At 42.6% G+C, this 15318-nt stretch overlaps 1 protein-coding gene across 1 annotated transcript in view; it reads left to right on the top strand.

Annotated features, from left to right (window-relative positions):
- Positions 1–15318, top strand: part of PINX1 (PIN2/TERF1 interacting, telomerase inhibitor 1) — a 90982-nt gene that overhangs the window by 631 nt on the left and 75033 nt on the right. Inside the window, exons 2-5 of the mRNA XM_014948398.1 lie at positions 4822–4931; positions 7171–7263; positions 8045–8123; positions 12012–12104. Of these exons, the coding sequence (XP_014803884.1) occupies positions 4822–4931; positions 7171–7263; positions 8045–8123; positions 12012–12104 (375 nt within the window). The remainder of the gene's footprint in view (positions 1–4821; positions 4932–7170; positions 7264–8044; positions 8124–12011; positions 12105–15318) is intronic.

Raw genomic sequence — 15318 nt, 5'->3', positions numbered from 1 at the left:
GCTGGAGGGTGCCGGGGCTGTGTGGGGGCTGTGCGGGGGTGCCGGAGGGTGCTGGGGCAGTGTGGCAGCCAAGCGGAACTCAGGGGAGCTGTGTGTATAGAATCATAGAATCACAGAATGGTTTGGGTTGGAAGGGACCTCAAAGATCATCTAGTTCCAACGCCCTGCCCTGGGCAGGGACACCCCCCACCAGACCAGGTTGCTCTAAGCTCCCTCCAACCTGCCCTTGAACCCCTCCAGGGATGGGGCAGCCACAGCTTCTCTGGGCAACCTGGGCCAGTGTCTCACCACCCTCACTGTAAAAAATTTCTTCCTGAGACCTAATCTGAATCTTCCAATTTAAAATCGTTTCCCCTTGTTCTATCATTACCCTTCCTGGCAAAGAGTCCCTCCCCAGCTCTTCTATGGGCACCCTTCAGATATTGAAAGGCCGCTATAAGGTCTCCCCAGAGCCTCCTCTTCTCCAGGCTGAACAATCCCAGCTCCCAGGGTTGGTAGTCAAGCTTAGCCTGCTCTCTTCTCTGTCCAGAGAGCTTCGAGACCGGCTGAATCCTGGGTTGGGAAAGGTGGTGGTGGGATGGAAAGGATTTTAGGCAGGTACTTCAAAAAAGCCAAGTAAATCCACTGAACTCCTGGGGAGACTTGGGGTAAAACCATGTGGATATCATAGGCTTTTTGTGTAAGGGTATTGCTGCGTGAATCATTTTTAAAGGTTTTATGATACGCAGCCTGATAATTTTGGTTAAACTTTTCCTGATACTGGAATCAAACAGAGCTTCACTCTTACCTCTGAAATGAGCGAGGACTTGGGCTCTCCATGTCTAAAAGAATTGATTAAAACATTGGATGAATATCCTGACTGGTTACTCTTTCCTGGGTAAAGCCCTTCAGTTCAGGAAACAGAACTCTCTCAGGTTTGACCAGAGCAGGAACTAAAAACTTTTGCTGCCTTCTCTTCCAAGTGAAGTAGCTTTTGCTAGTAAATGTAAAAATGGATACAAAACACTAAACTTCTCACGTGTAGATTTCTGTGTAACAGGACTAGTGTGTTTGTGTACAATTATCGTTAATTTCCTTAGGTGGTTTCAGTAAGCTTGCTGGTGTCAGGGTCTGATGAATTTGTTTGCTTGACTGAAGGAAAGATGGACCTAAATATAATGACTAATTAGGATATGTGGTTTCCAGTGGGAAATACAGGTGTGAACTGAGGTGAACAAAATTGCCTTTACATATGTAATATTCTAATTATTTTAGATGTAAACATTGTTGGTACTTTTTTTATATAGACTTTATTAACTATTTTATTGGACACTGTCAATTTCAATAATCTTTTTAGATTAGATACTAGAAAGAAATTCTTTGGTGGGAGGGTGGTGAGAGCCTGGCCCAGGTTGCCCAGAGAAGCTGTGGCTGCCCCATCCCTGGAGGGGTTCAAGGGCAGGTTGGAGGGGGCTTGGAGCAACCTGGTGTGGTGGGAGGTGTCCCTGCTCAGGGCTTGGGGGGTGGAACTCGATGATCTTTAAGGTCCCTTCCAACCCAAACCATTCTATGATTTTATAATTATAATAATTATGGAAAAAAATAATTATAGAAATAATATAATTATAATTATAGAGTCATAGAAAGGTTTGGGCTGGAAGAGACCTTTAAAGACCATGTAGTCCAACCCCCGTGCCACGAGCAGGGACATCTTCAACTAGACCAGGCTGCTCAGAGTCACGTCCAACCTGACCTGGAATGTTTCCAGGGATGGGGCATCTCCCACTTCTCTGGGCAACTAAACTGAGGAAGACAAACTTGACCATTCTATGCTTGTGTAGTGTCAATTTTAAAAAACTGTATCAATTGCATAAATGGCCACACAGTTAGCTTTTCCCTCACCGCCACTTTTACATCTTTAACTTTTAATAAACTTTGATTAACTGTCTGTCTTATTGGTGCTTGGATTAAAAATTAAATCCCTTCTGTGGGCAGTATATCTTTTTCTGTTCTATGGAGGAATTTAACCTGTTTATTATTATACGTTTATATTATTATATGAGCACGCAGTGGGGATTTGGATGGGAGCTGATAGGGAACTTTCAGAAGGAATAGTTAAAACACATACTCAGGCCAAGAATTTGTCTTGGTAAAAGGGTTTAGTAATTGATCTTTTTCAAATCATAAGGTATTGGAGTGAAGAAAGATCTAATGAAATGATGCTTTTCTCCACTGGATGGTGCTGCTTGCCCAGAGTTGCAGTACTATTTCCAGCATCCTTTTATGAGCAGCCCAGAAGATTGGTGTTAACTTCCCAGCTGAATTTTTTAGCTGGAAGATAGTATGTTGTTTCCTTTCTTGCCCTTAAGACATCGGTGAACAAATATTTCTGATAAATTGTTGACTAAACAGTCATTGTTTGGAGAGGAGAGATGATTTTATGGTTGTTGTATGTGGCATGAAGTTGTTCCTGGCTGTTTTAATTACTTCCCTGAAGATGTAAGCAAGTAGCTTTACTTTACTGTGTCTAGTTTACCATATCTGAAAATAAGAGTGTGTTAACCTGGCAGAAATGTGAGGATTAATCCCATAATGGTAGTTAAAAGATTTTAAGTACTTGGATTAAAAGCACTGGGAAATGGAAGGTGTCTTAAAATTTCGACCTTGAGAAACCTCTGTATTGGGTACATTTGTGTTTTGTTACCAGGGTCCTCCTGGGTGTAAAATGTCTTAGGGCTTCTCTACGGAGAGATATTCAGAAAAATTAATAGAAATTAACTTTTAAAGTGGATTAGCTGAACTATATCAAACAACTCAATTTGGAAGTTAATTTAAATTCCCACGTTCAGTTGACACAGTGTAACACAAATCCTTAGGTGCGTAGGGTGGCTTCAGGGCTGTAAGAATTGCATTGAATTTAATTTTTGGGGGATTTGCAAAGTCACCACCTGGGGAACTAGTTAAGGAGAGCATAACAGAATACAGGCATACTTAATATGTTGTTATAGTTAGATTTTTAAATAAAGGCATTGAACAGATGACTGAGTGAGGGGAAGTCAATGTTAATTGAGAGATTTAAAAAAAAAAAAAAAGACAAATTAAGAAATGGGATTGAAAAGGAGGGCTGTGCTCAGCTGGGCAGCGAAACCTCTATAAAATTGCTGCTTTTTATTGTCCTTTATGTTTTTGTTTCGCTGTCAGTTAAGGCCGAAAGCAACAGCCAAGGTGTTCCCTGTTTTTATCGGGCTTCTCTTTTGCTGCCATCTCGACAGCTTTTTCCTTCATTCCCTCCACAAACCACTGGAAACCTGGGTCCTTAGGGATCATTTGCATCTTGGATGAGGGAAGATGACAGTGCATGTTAATTATCCCAGATCATGAGCCACTTCACTAAGGGAGCCAAAGGTTTTATTCTCCATGGGGCAGCAAGGAACCCTAATTTTTTGGGAATGTTTAAAATCACAGCCCACAGTGACACTTTACCATCTTTCTTTTTTTCAGCAGCACAGGCAGGGCTTGTAGTAGATAATTTTTGAAGGCTGTTTGTTGGAAATAAGTTGTTTACCTGTAGAGAATTGAACCAAGCAAGTGCTGTGCGGATTCCATGGCGGCACTCAGTCAGTTAACCTGCTGTAAAATCTTTTTTATGAACTGTTTGGGGTTTTACAAAACTCTTTATCAGACTATTACTTCTTATGGGGCAGCCACGCAGCGTCTGTTTTCAGCTTCAAAGCTTAGGAAGTACATTTAAAAACAAGCCATCATCATGCATTCTGATGGTAGTAGTACTTTAAGAACGAAACAAAGGGCAAAAAATGAATCAAACTGGGCAAAAAAAATGAATCAAACATTCCTGTGATATTCTGTCCCTCTGGCCCAAATCCGAAGTGTTGGGATTTAGGGAAAGATGACTTCCTGAGTGTGTTGAAACGCGCCTCGGTGGACTTGGCTTCTCTCTGACTCGATGTGGCCTTGGGTTAATGGGTCGGTTTTTGATCCTCCGCTTCCCATCGCGTTGAGTGGAGTTTGTAATCTTCCTGTCTCCCGTTCTTTCTTTGTCTTGTTTACTTAGGTTGTCTTCCTGCGTGTGTTTAGGTGTACCACACTTGAAGGGACTGCTTGACTGCGTTAGCTTTTCTTCTTTTAGTTCAATAAAGCTATTCTTGATGGTGGAGGCGAGCGCACGTATGTGGGCCTGGGGGACTGTAGTTTCTTTAGTAGTTTGCGTAGGAAAAAGGAACCTGGGATTCTCAGTTTGCTCTTTTAACATCTGCAATAATTTCCGGTGACTTTTCAGTTTCCAAATAAACCATTTTGTGGCAAATCCAAAAGCTGAAATCCCACTTGTTTATTTTCTGCGATTCAGTTTTCTTGGGTCATTTCCGTTTTATTTTTGATTTGCCTTTTCTTATGAAGGCAAATATTAAAACTTCTATGTTCTGGTTAAAAAGAAGACTGCACCGAAGTCTCATCCCCTATAGATTTCATGTTGAAGCCAGATGTAAAACAAAATTGGAATAAATATGGAATTTAGGTCTGTACACCTCAATGGTAATCCTTAAAGCCTTCCCTGAATTGCAGCCCATCTGTAGGGATGACAACATCCGTTACAATTCCACTTTGGCATTCTTCACATTAATAATTAACATTTTCACTGGCTTTTTTTTTGCAATATAAGGTTTAGTAAATTAAACCCCCAAAGGTGTTTAGTCTGGCATAAGTTCTGTGGGGTTTTTTGCAACGAAGAGCTTTTTTTTGGTTTTTTTTTGAATTATTTAAACACTAAGAACACTGTGGAAACCTAAATAGAGCCTGTTTGAATTTTTTTCCTTCCTGCTCTAGCCCGTAGAAGGCAGAAGTGGTCTGTGGATCCACGAAATAGCGCTTGGAGTAAAGATGAGTCTAAATTTGGCCAGAAGATGCTGGAAAAGATGGGCTGGTCCAAAGGAAAGGTATGATCTAAAGGAGGGGGGATGTTTAGCTGAAGAGTGGAATACTGCTGGGGGGAACTCTTGATGTCAGTGTTTTAAACAACCATGTTCTTTTATTTGATTTATTCTCTTAAGTGCACAGAGAATTTGAGCAAGGTTAGATTTTTACAGTTTGTTACAAAGGTACTTGCTTGTGCTTGTCCTGCTTTGCAGTTTTTCTCCCCTCTCTTTGACAGGGTAACGTCCCCAAGTGAGAGCAGGAGTTGGCACATTAAATCAGGTGATGGTTAAAGGCTTTAAGTTGCTTTTATACCCGTAGTTCTCTCTCTGGCTTTTGATACTGTTTAAAACAACTCCAGGACCTGCTTTAAGCTGATCTGTTCCTGGAATGGCCAAAATGCAGCGTGGTGTGAGCTGTGTTTCTTCCCAGCTCCAGCCAGTACCTGTGGGGTTCGGTGACTGTTTTCTGGCTCTAAGAATAATCTCTAGGTCAGTGCAGACGGCTGCAAACTTCTCAGCTGCCCCTCAAAAGCAGTTTAACTTCCACAAAGGTGCCTCAGCAAAGCTGAGATTTGGGCCTGCATGTCAGCATGTGTAATGAAATGAATGCACGCAACCCCCCCACCATATTTATTTAATTCTTCTCCTAGATTTCCTCTCCCAGCTTTTTTTTTTTTTTAACAGGAGTAAGGTTAGGACCGTTCTCAATTATTTTAATACATTAAGACTTAGAAAAATAAGCTTCCTCAGTATAGTTTACTTTTGCGTCAGTTGGCTTAGGGTTAGCACATATAAATCTGGCTTCTGAGTCCCTCTAATTTAATGAAAAGCAAGTGGTACCTGATTCAGAGGCTGCTGAAGTCAATATCTGGCATTGGTCTCACTAGGCTTTAGACCAGACTAAAAAGTATGGAGCTTGAGAGCTGTTTTTTTACATAATTAGTATGCACAGGTGTTTTATAAGTGTAAGATTAAAATATCTATGTAAACCAGCATAGAAAAAAATGCTGTTAAGTGTTAGAATTGTTTTTTAGGCAGCCAGTTCCTCTGTAGATACTGCTTGTATCAGAGTGTGAAAGGGACCCCTCGTGTTGTTTTCTGTCACCCCCCTCCCACCCATCTTTTTCTTAACAATAAGTTTCCTACTTGAGCTACTGGACAGTCCTTTACAAGAAGAGAAGGGTTTCTCTCCATTCCACTACAAACTCAGACAAATGGAACCTTAACATGGTTAAATTAATGGGCAAAAGCCCATCCGTGCGGTGAAATTAAGCTGCTTACACTAGTCCTGTTATTAGTTGTCGTGGAATTGGGTCACAGCAGGATGTGTAGCCGAGTGTCCTGCTTCCTTCCAGACTTTTTGGTTAACAGAAGTTTCGAGGTAAATTTCCCACTCCACTGACCAAATAAACTCTACTGGATTCATGATTGCAACAGCCTTTTTCCAACATGCCTCATTGCTTCAAATATTAGATATTGCCAGGATCTATCCACAGGGCTTCTCTCCACCACATCCATGTTTCCTATAGTCGATGATTTATTACTGGTGACCAATTAAGGAAAAAGCGAGTAGATAATCAGGAGTAAAGTTTTAAACCTTTATTTTAAACCTTTTTAAAGTTTTGTCTTTTCTCCACTCCCCACCCACCCCTGTACAATTAAGAAAGATAATACTGGACCTAAGGATTGCTTCCCAGATTTGAATGATTGTTTTTTAGGACAGACAAACCCAATATTTGTTTGCTCCAGTATTTTCATCAGCTTATTAGTGTGAATGAGGTGGAAGAAATTCTTAAATGTCCTGTTAGCACCAGCGTGACCCTTTCCCTCTTGCTTCCCCCCCATATAACTTTGTTCCATATTTTATGTCCCATGTGGCATCTGTCTCACAGCAGTAGCTGCCTTCCCAGTGACGGAGGTATTTTTGGTGAGAGGCATGTTCTTTTTATGTAGTGTCTTGTTTTAAAATTGCAAACGCTTTGGACTTGCCTAGGAATGTCAGGTGGCTTCCTGATTAATCACCCAACTACTTAATGTTGTTGCTAATTTAGTGTTCATAATACTTTGCTGGAGGCTTAAGTAGTAAATTAAAAAAAAAAAAAATCTCATGTGTGCTAATGCCTACGACTGAATTCAGTTACAGGAAAGTGAATAAATAGTAAGTTGTGGTTTCTTTGCAATCTGTCCTACAGGAGCAAAGCTCTAGTTGCTTAGTCACTGCTGGAAAATCCTCACATTTTTAACCTTAAATCCTCCTTAGGGTCTTGGGGCTCAGGAACAAGGAAATACAGAACATATCAAGGTTCAGGTGAAAAACAACACGCTGGGCTTGGGAGCAGCCATCAATCATGAGGTGAGCATTAGACCCAGGTAAGGAAATGGTCCCATTTCAGCTAAAGCCCAGTCTTTGTGGTGGGACGTTAGTGAAATGTGCCATCACATCTGGTGGCAACATGTGCCTATGTGAACCTCTCTGCAGAAACTCTTGACCTGGAGTTCAGTTCTGCTTTGTTGGGTGTTTTAGGAGCAAGTACCTGCTTGGAAAGGTTGCGGTGAATTCTGGTTTTGGTTTTTTTGGCTTCCAAGCAAATCACTGAAATACTTGCTTTCTCCCTTTCCCTTCTGTCCCTCTCCCTGCTACAATCACCATTCTGACTGGAGTTCGGATACACAGGCAGAGCAGAACATGATCCTAAAGGTGTTTGTCTCATAATTAACATGTTAAGTAACTTTGTGTCTGGAAAAAATCACACTAGTATTTCCTGCCTGCTTTTGAAAACATCTTGCGCAGACAAGGGAGACGCAGAGCCAGGAGCAGCTCAGGATTGTTTAAGGACTTAAAAACACAACCCTGGAAAAAATCACACTAGTATTTCCTGCCTGGGGAGACACAGAGCCAGGAGCAGCTCAGTATTGTTTAAGGACTTAGAAACACAACCATTATCATTTCTGCACTTTGGAATGACTGTAGGGAGCTCACCTGTGCAGCTTCTGAGGGTCCCTCCCACCAACAAGGATTGAGTACATAAAATTACGTTACTTCTTAGAGTGCAGAGTCTTGATAATCTGTTTTAGCCAAACTTCTGTTAGTTCTGAAGGCTTTTGCCTCGTATTGACGTGGGTGATATTTACAGGACAACTGGATTGCTCATCAGGATGACTTCAACCAGCTCCTGGCTGAACTGAATGATTGCCACGGACAGGGTGAAACAGGTAGGTTCATGCTTTGCTCAATCAGATGTTGGAAACTTAGCAGAGTTTCCATTCCATCCATTTCCATTCTTTAAAGTCTAGCTGAGGCCCAGTCCTTTGGGCCGCTGATAGTCTCCTTCCTGAGGTTGACAACTCCCTCTTCTTCCCGTTCTCCCCCAAAAATCAGTGGGATACAAAGGACACGTTGCCATCCATGACCATGCTCAGGTTTGTTTGATCTTGGTAGATTGATTTTGCTCTCAGTCAGGCCTCTATGAAAGCAAATACAAAATGAGATTGATTTTGCTCTCAGTCAGGCCTCTATTAAAGGCATTTTGTTGGGGAAAGCAAATACAAAATTTTGAACTTGTTTGTTTTATCCAGGACCACAACATAGGGGACCTTTTGTACTGGGATGTACCATTTATCCAGGACCACAACATAGGGGACCTTTCGTACTGGGATATACTGGAGCCAATATGAAGGCTCACATCACAGTCCCTCACCGTTGCAATGCATTTGAACTGTCCCTCCTGGCTTCCATCCTCTGGTGGTTTCTTAAAAACCTACTTTTCCGGTCCTCAGAGAGCTGCTTTTTAGCTTTTGACTCAGAGTTATGCATCTCTGTTTCGAGTGTGGTGTAATGTGATTTTTGTAGCCCTGATGTAGAGCACCCGAGTGGGGAAACTACACAACTTTCCCGAAAGGGCTATTTATAAAGTCTTTGAATTTTGAAGAGCTGTGTACAGTTTGACCTTGGTTTGTAAAAAATGAAGTTATGCAAAACCGGTGGGTGTGACCTTACAGAGGGAATTGGACTGGTCAAATCTTTTAACTCCTTTTAGTTAGACTCAAGTTTAAACTCTGATCATATATGTAAGATAAAACAGCTCTACGGAGTGTTGTTAACCAAGGGCTCTGTGTGGACACAGCCCCCTCTCCGTGTGCTGCTCGTGGCAGAATTGCCAGATTAGTGAATTTAGCAATTGTTCGTTCATTCGTTCACTCTATTCATTCTTAAGGGAAGGTAGAAAGAGAAGAAAAACCATTTAACGAGAAGGATCAATCTTGGTTCCTAATCTTAGAGAACTAGGATTAAAATTCTGAATCTGGTGCAATTGTTTTTGATTCCTGTATAAATTAACCTTGTGCATCGGAGCCCTGGTCCCGATTTGAGGCTGCGCGACGGTAGGTGCTGTGGTTAAAGTCCTCAAGAGGTAGAAGAGTATATCGTAGGGAAATTCCAGAAGTTCCTTTCTACTTTTATAACTAAATCCTACCCGAGTTCCAACTTGAGCCCTGGGAAGATCATTTAGGTGGAACTGGTGGGAAACCTGCACTCTGGCGAGCAGAGAGCTGAAATGACTTGCCCAAGGACACAGTGAGTCAGCACCGAGGCAGGTTGGTTGAGCAAGGCTGTGTTCTTCCTAAATCTCTTCCCTGGGTCATCTCTACTTATGCAAAGTGGCCCCGGAAAACCATATTTCTCCCTGGTTTACTCCATTATTTTTCCTTGATCTTTTTAGGAGCCGGGACAAGGATTTTTCAATCACTCGGGACAAATTTTGGGTGCATGTTGGAAAACTCCCTGTCAGAATCGTGTTTGATGATTTGCAGGCCGCGAGCGTTGCTCCCAAACTTGTTTTTTTGGCAATTGTTGAAGCTGGCAAAACTCATCCAGATATAACTCTGCCTGCAGCTGTGCTACAGGATCGAGTGTTACATTATTGGCCATCAGCCAGGTTCCAATTGCATTAAAAGTCAGCTGAAAAACTTCATTGTTCTTAAATAACTGGTGTAGTTGCCAGAGATGGATTGCAATTAGAGGTCGGGAAGGAAGGGCCCCACGGTGGTTTGTATGCCAACATTCAAATACCCTTGATGTACATCATTTTAGCTTTCTTTTCTTTTTTTTTCTAGTGAGGTGTTTTGATTCCTGGCTTTTTTTCTGGGATACCAGGTGATGATGACTGTCCCTTTCCCATTCATAAAATGGGCAACGACACACTGGTCGTGTCTTTAATGTGCTTTGGAATATCTATTTGTATCAGATTTGCAGTAGAAGTGACACGTGGCTTTATTGCTATGACTAAATTGCTTTAAAAAGTCCATTAGTATTCTTGCAGCCCTTGCTCAATCTGTTCAGAGGGTTTACCAGTCACTGGAAGGCACTGGGATGTACCTGCATGTCCAGTGCAAGTCCCAGCACGTTTTGGGTAGTGAAATTGCTCCTTGAAGGCACAAGGCGGTGCTGCTGCCCCTTCTGCTGCCAGAATAAAGTGGAGGAGGAAGCCCTGTGGAAATCCTTTGCTCTGTGTAACCTTCCCTTAGGTAGAATTATAGAATTATAGAATCATCTAGGTTGGAAGGGACCTTCAAGATCATCTAGTCCAACCATCAACCCAAATCTGACCAAAAAAACCTCACTAACCCCTAACTCCCAGCACTACATCAGACCGTCTTTTCAACACCTCCAGGGACAAGTGGATGGGAGAGCAGACTCCAAGTGCCTCATCCCCAGTCAGGAAATTTGAGTTGTGATGCTTAAATTTCCCCATAGTCCCTTTTTTATTGAGTATTTTTCAAGTTGTCTTCAAACTCTTGGCTAAAACTGAGTTTGTGGGTCCTTCCTCTTCTCACTAGGGCTTAGTGTGTAAATAGAAGAGTAGATCTGAGTGCTTTCTGGTGTCAGCTCTCCCACCCCTGTCTGCCCATCTCATTTTTAGGTCAGTGACTCCATCGTTGGGTGGCACTGCCCATCAAACAGTGACGTGCTGTAATTCCAGTGTCAGAAAAGCTTGGGCTGCAGAGCTTTCAGGGGTGGGGGCCTACGAAAAAGGTGACTCAACTTGGCCCTCAGGGTATGGGTTGATTTCCCTACCCATCCCAGTTGCCAGTGGGAGGAAAAAACATCTCACCAGAGTAGCCTTTTCTAGAGTTACAGAGCAGAGAATCCTGTGGTGCCTTTTAGGACAGGACTAATAGTTATTAACCTGCCAGCAGGTTCCCTCCTACTGAGAATTTTTTGTAAATTAACAGGTTCTGTGGATGCAAAGGGTGGATCTGTCCCAGTAAAATAACCTGCCACAGCACAGGAACTTGATATTTCTTTAAATAGTTAAGACTAATCCTTCACGTGGCTTTGACCTGCACAATCTAACATTCTCCCAAACAGCTCCTGAGTGAATTTGGGACTCCAGAGATCATTCTCACTGGAGAGTTTACGTGCAACCCCTCTTCTGGAAGAGAGGAAAATTAAATAATACGGATGTGGCAATTTGTTCTAACTGGCCTCAGGGACAGAGAAGCTCTGCCACCATTTAATTTCCTTTCATCAGTATCAGACTGTGTCCAGTTAGAGGCACTTCATGTAGTGTTAGAAGTGAAAAGCCTGTCTGGGGGATATTTTTTTTCCCCCTTTTTCTTTCTAACCAGTCAGATTGAGTATTTTTGTATTATTTCTTACATCTTTCTCAGAGTCCAGCACTGGAGATACTTTATAATGAACTGCACAATAAACCCTGACTTTTCTTACTGTAGAAGTGGTGTTAAATTAGGCTTTGCCTTTGAGAGATACTTTATAATGAACTGCACAATAAACCCTGACTTTTCTTACTGTAGAAATGGTGTTAAATTAGGCCTGGAGGACCTGTATCTGCCTCCTCTAATTGCATTAGATTGGAAATGGGAAGGGAAGGAGATGTGGCAAAAAAAATAAAAATAAAAATCAAGCAGTTACATGTCTCAGACAAAACTTACCACGCTTCCTTTGGTAATATATTGTGATATGTTGTTGAGATTTGGTTTTGAGAGAGAAAATTGAATACACTGATGTTTGCATTTGGTGGTTAGAGTGCCTCAAATACAGTTGGAACCTGTTTATGGGTTGTGGTTTGTTTTTTTTTTTAGAGTCCTCAGTGAATAATCGGAAGAAGACATTCAGTCTCGAGGAAAAATCCAAATCTTCCAAGAAACGTGTCCATTATATGAAGTTTGCAAAAGGTGAGAGGAGTTTTGTTGTTTCATAAGCTGCAGCCAAGATTAGAGGGGAAAAAAAAAAAAAGCGTCAAGGTGATCTGATGCCTTCTGGGGTCTAAATTTGGCAAGCAAAACCTTGGTTTAGAAATACCCCCTGCAGCAACTTACTTAAAGCTATAATATTCTCTTCCTCTTTATTTTGGACACTTTTCGATGGCTTTAGGCTGATACTGTTGAGTAAAAGAATTTCTATCTGAGCGAACCATCAGCCGAATAAAGGAACAGTGAATATTCTGAGTGATCTGTGCGTGGGCAGGGGATAGGAAAGGGGGGAGGAGGAGGAGGCAAAGGTGATAACACAGTTCCTTGGGCATCTGCACCGTACTATCCCCTGCAATCTCCAATAACCCCTTCTCAGAGATCATGTGGATAAGATCAGGGATCAGATTAAACCTGAACGCAGGAAGAGGAAAGCCCTCTTACATCTATCAGATGCTTTATAAATCAGGACAGCGGTTGGTGGCCACAAAAACTATATCAAGAACTCATGGAGTTTAGTAATTCCTTTCTTTGAGTGATGACTTTATTTCAGCTATCCCTGGTTTGGGTTTTTGACCATTGTTCAACCTTTTACTCTATTTTTCTGTTGGTTGTGTTCCCCTTTCTCACACCCATGTGCACATGGAGTGTGTATATAAGTTTTTCAATGTATGAATAAGATCTGTTTCCAGGATTGACTAATTTATTATACTTAAAGTTCTGTGTAATATTTTCTGACAGCAAATGCCTCTGCTAAAACAGAAGTAACTGGCGGCCAAATTCTGATACTGGGCTTTGGGGTTTTTGATTAAGTAATTCATCCTAGAAGAGAAATGCGTTAACGTGACCCTGCCACTTTGCCACATTAAACAATTGGTTCAGGGCTTGCAAGTACAGAGGCCATGGCCTGTTTGAGGTAGTAGCAAAGAGGATTTATTTTGATTTGGATTTAACCTTTTACTAAATATAGCAAAAAAAAAAAAAAAAAAAAAGTAGTGTCTTTTGAGCATGTAAAACACAGACTTTCATATTAACAATATCCCTTATTTGTTTGGCTACGGTGTTTCTATAAGGTAGGCCCCCTGTTTGATTGGACCCTCTGTGGTCTAAAACAGGGATAATTGTCCTTTTTCCAGAGGAAAAGTTATTTGAGAGAGGCTAATGTTGTTCAAGTCCGATCCTGCTTCCTTTCAGACTAAACAAGACGAGCTCACACAAAAGCGGGAGAAGGGAGCAGCGGCCACAGAGAAGGCGGCTTCCGTTTCTGGGGCTGTTTTGTAGCTTCTCTGCTGGGGGTGCAGAGGCACCAGGCACAGCAGCCACGCTTGGAGCTGGGAAATACATGCTGAGATGAAATTAAGGCAGTGATTTCACCCATTTTTCTAGCAGCTCTTCCACCGTGATGCTGCAAGAGATTTGGGTTGTCGGCAAAGTCGGTTTTGTCGTAGGGAATACAGAAAGAGGAGGGGGGGGATACGTCGGGGTGGGAGGCAGGGAGAAAGCATGGAAAGAAAGCGTAGGGTTTTGCATCAAAAGATGCATTGCCAACAGGTCCAGAGAGGGGATTCTGCCACTTTACTCTGCTCTGGTGAGACCTCACCTGGAGTATTGTGTGCAGGTCTGGAGCCCTCAATATAAGAAGGACATGGACCTGATGGAGCGGGTCCAGAGGAGGGCCACAAGGATGATCAGGGGGATGGAGCACCTCTGCTACGAGGACAGGCTGAGGGAGCTGGGGTTGTTCAGCCTGGAGAAGAGGAGGCTCCGGGGAGACCTAATAGCGGCCTTCCAGTACCTGAAGGGAGCCTACAGGAAGGCTGGGGAGAACCTGTTTAGAAAGGCCTGCAGTGACAGGACGAGGGGCAATGGCTTCAAGCTGGAGGGGAACAGATTTAGACTGGAGATTAGGAGAGGGTTCTTCACTGTGAGGGTGGTGGAGCACTGGAACAGGTTGCCCAGGGAGGTGGTTGAGGCCCCATCCCTGGAGATATTCAAGGAGAGGCTCGACGAGGCCCTGGGCAACCTGGTCTAGTTGGGGGTGTCCCTGCTGACTGCGGGGAGGTCGGACTAGATGACCTTTGGAGGTCCCTTCCAGCCTGGGCAATTCTATAAAAGAGGAGGAGCAGCAGGATTTTAAGTGTCACATCCCAAGCCTTAGCCAAGATAAAGCTGCAAACAGTCCCCAGTCTCACCCAGTTTGCTTGGGTAAGGACATATGGAGGCTGCCCAGTGAGACACCAGAAGGTTGGGTAGCCCTTTCTCCTTTAGTTTGATCTGTCTGTTTACCCTTTTAAGGATCCTGAGAAGAAAAAAACAGGTGGAATACTCAGATTTATGTTTGTGTTTTTTTAATTTTACAAGTATTTAGATTCATTTTGAGGCCAGAAGCAGAAAATCAAGCAGACTGCGCCCCCAGCAGACTCGTAATAAATTAGCCTAATATTGTTTCTTTAACTCTTGCTGACTTCTTTTAAAAAGAATATTCTGAGACAAGCTGTAGAAAGGCTTCTGAACTGTAGAATTGGCTAAACATTTGCTGGTGTCTCAGAATATCACTTCACACCCTTTTGCTTCCCCCTCCCTGCTCCGTGTCTGATACTGGGCTGCCCGCACGACGGTGGGGGGAAAGTGATGGTCCTGCTGGAATTCGGAGAAGTCTTTGCTTCACCCTTGAAATTGTTTTAAATTGGAATAATCCGGTGTGTTGTAGAGACGGAAGGTTTACTTTTCACAAGCAATTTTATGAATAAGAAAAGTCTCCACTGAGTAAAGATGGTTTTTTGTTGTTTTTTTTTTTTATCCCCCCCCCCACTATTTGGAGGAGCTGTAACTCCCAAACTCTGTCAGAGGTGGGAAATTCTCGTGAGAATCCAAGGAGATGCAGCTTCTCCTTGAACTTTTCTTGTGTGTAGGAGGATACAGCTCTCTTTACTGTAATGCAGGCTCTTCCCTCATCTTCCTGTGACACTTGCAGTGTCAGATGGGGAAAAACAAGCTGTTATTATTTGTTTCCCTGTGGGCATCCACCGCCAGGCTGTGGTTGTCTCCTCACCAGCCTTTCCCTCTACACACACCCATCTACTCCTGTACGTGAGCTCCATGGTCAGCTTTCATTTAATATCTTTAGAGTTCTCCTCCTGATTATTTTTTGTTCCACCTTCAAAAACAATTTCTTTACCTCCATGGTCACAGTTTGTGT

This window comes from Calidris pugnax, unplaced genomic scaffold, assembly GCF_001431845.1.
Source record: "Calidris pugnax isolate Ruff unplaced genomic scaffold, ASM143184v1 scaffold140, whole genome shotgun sequence".
Lineage (NCBI taxonomy): Eukaryota > Metazoa > Chordata > Aves > Charadriiformes > Scolopacidae > Calidris > Calidris pugnax.
Note: the sequence above shows the minus strand (reverse complement) of the source record. Positions and strands in the feature narration are given on the sequence as shown.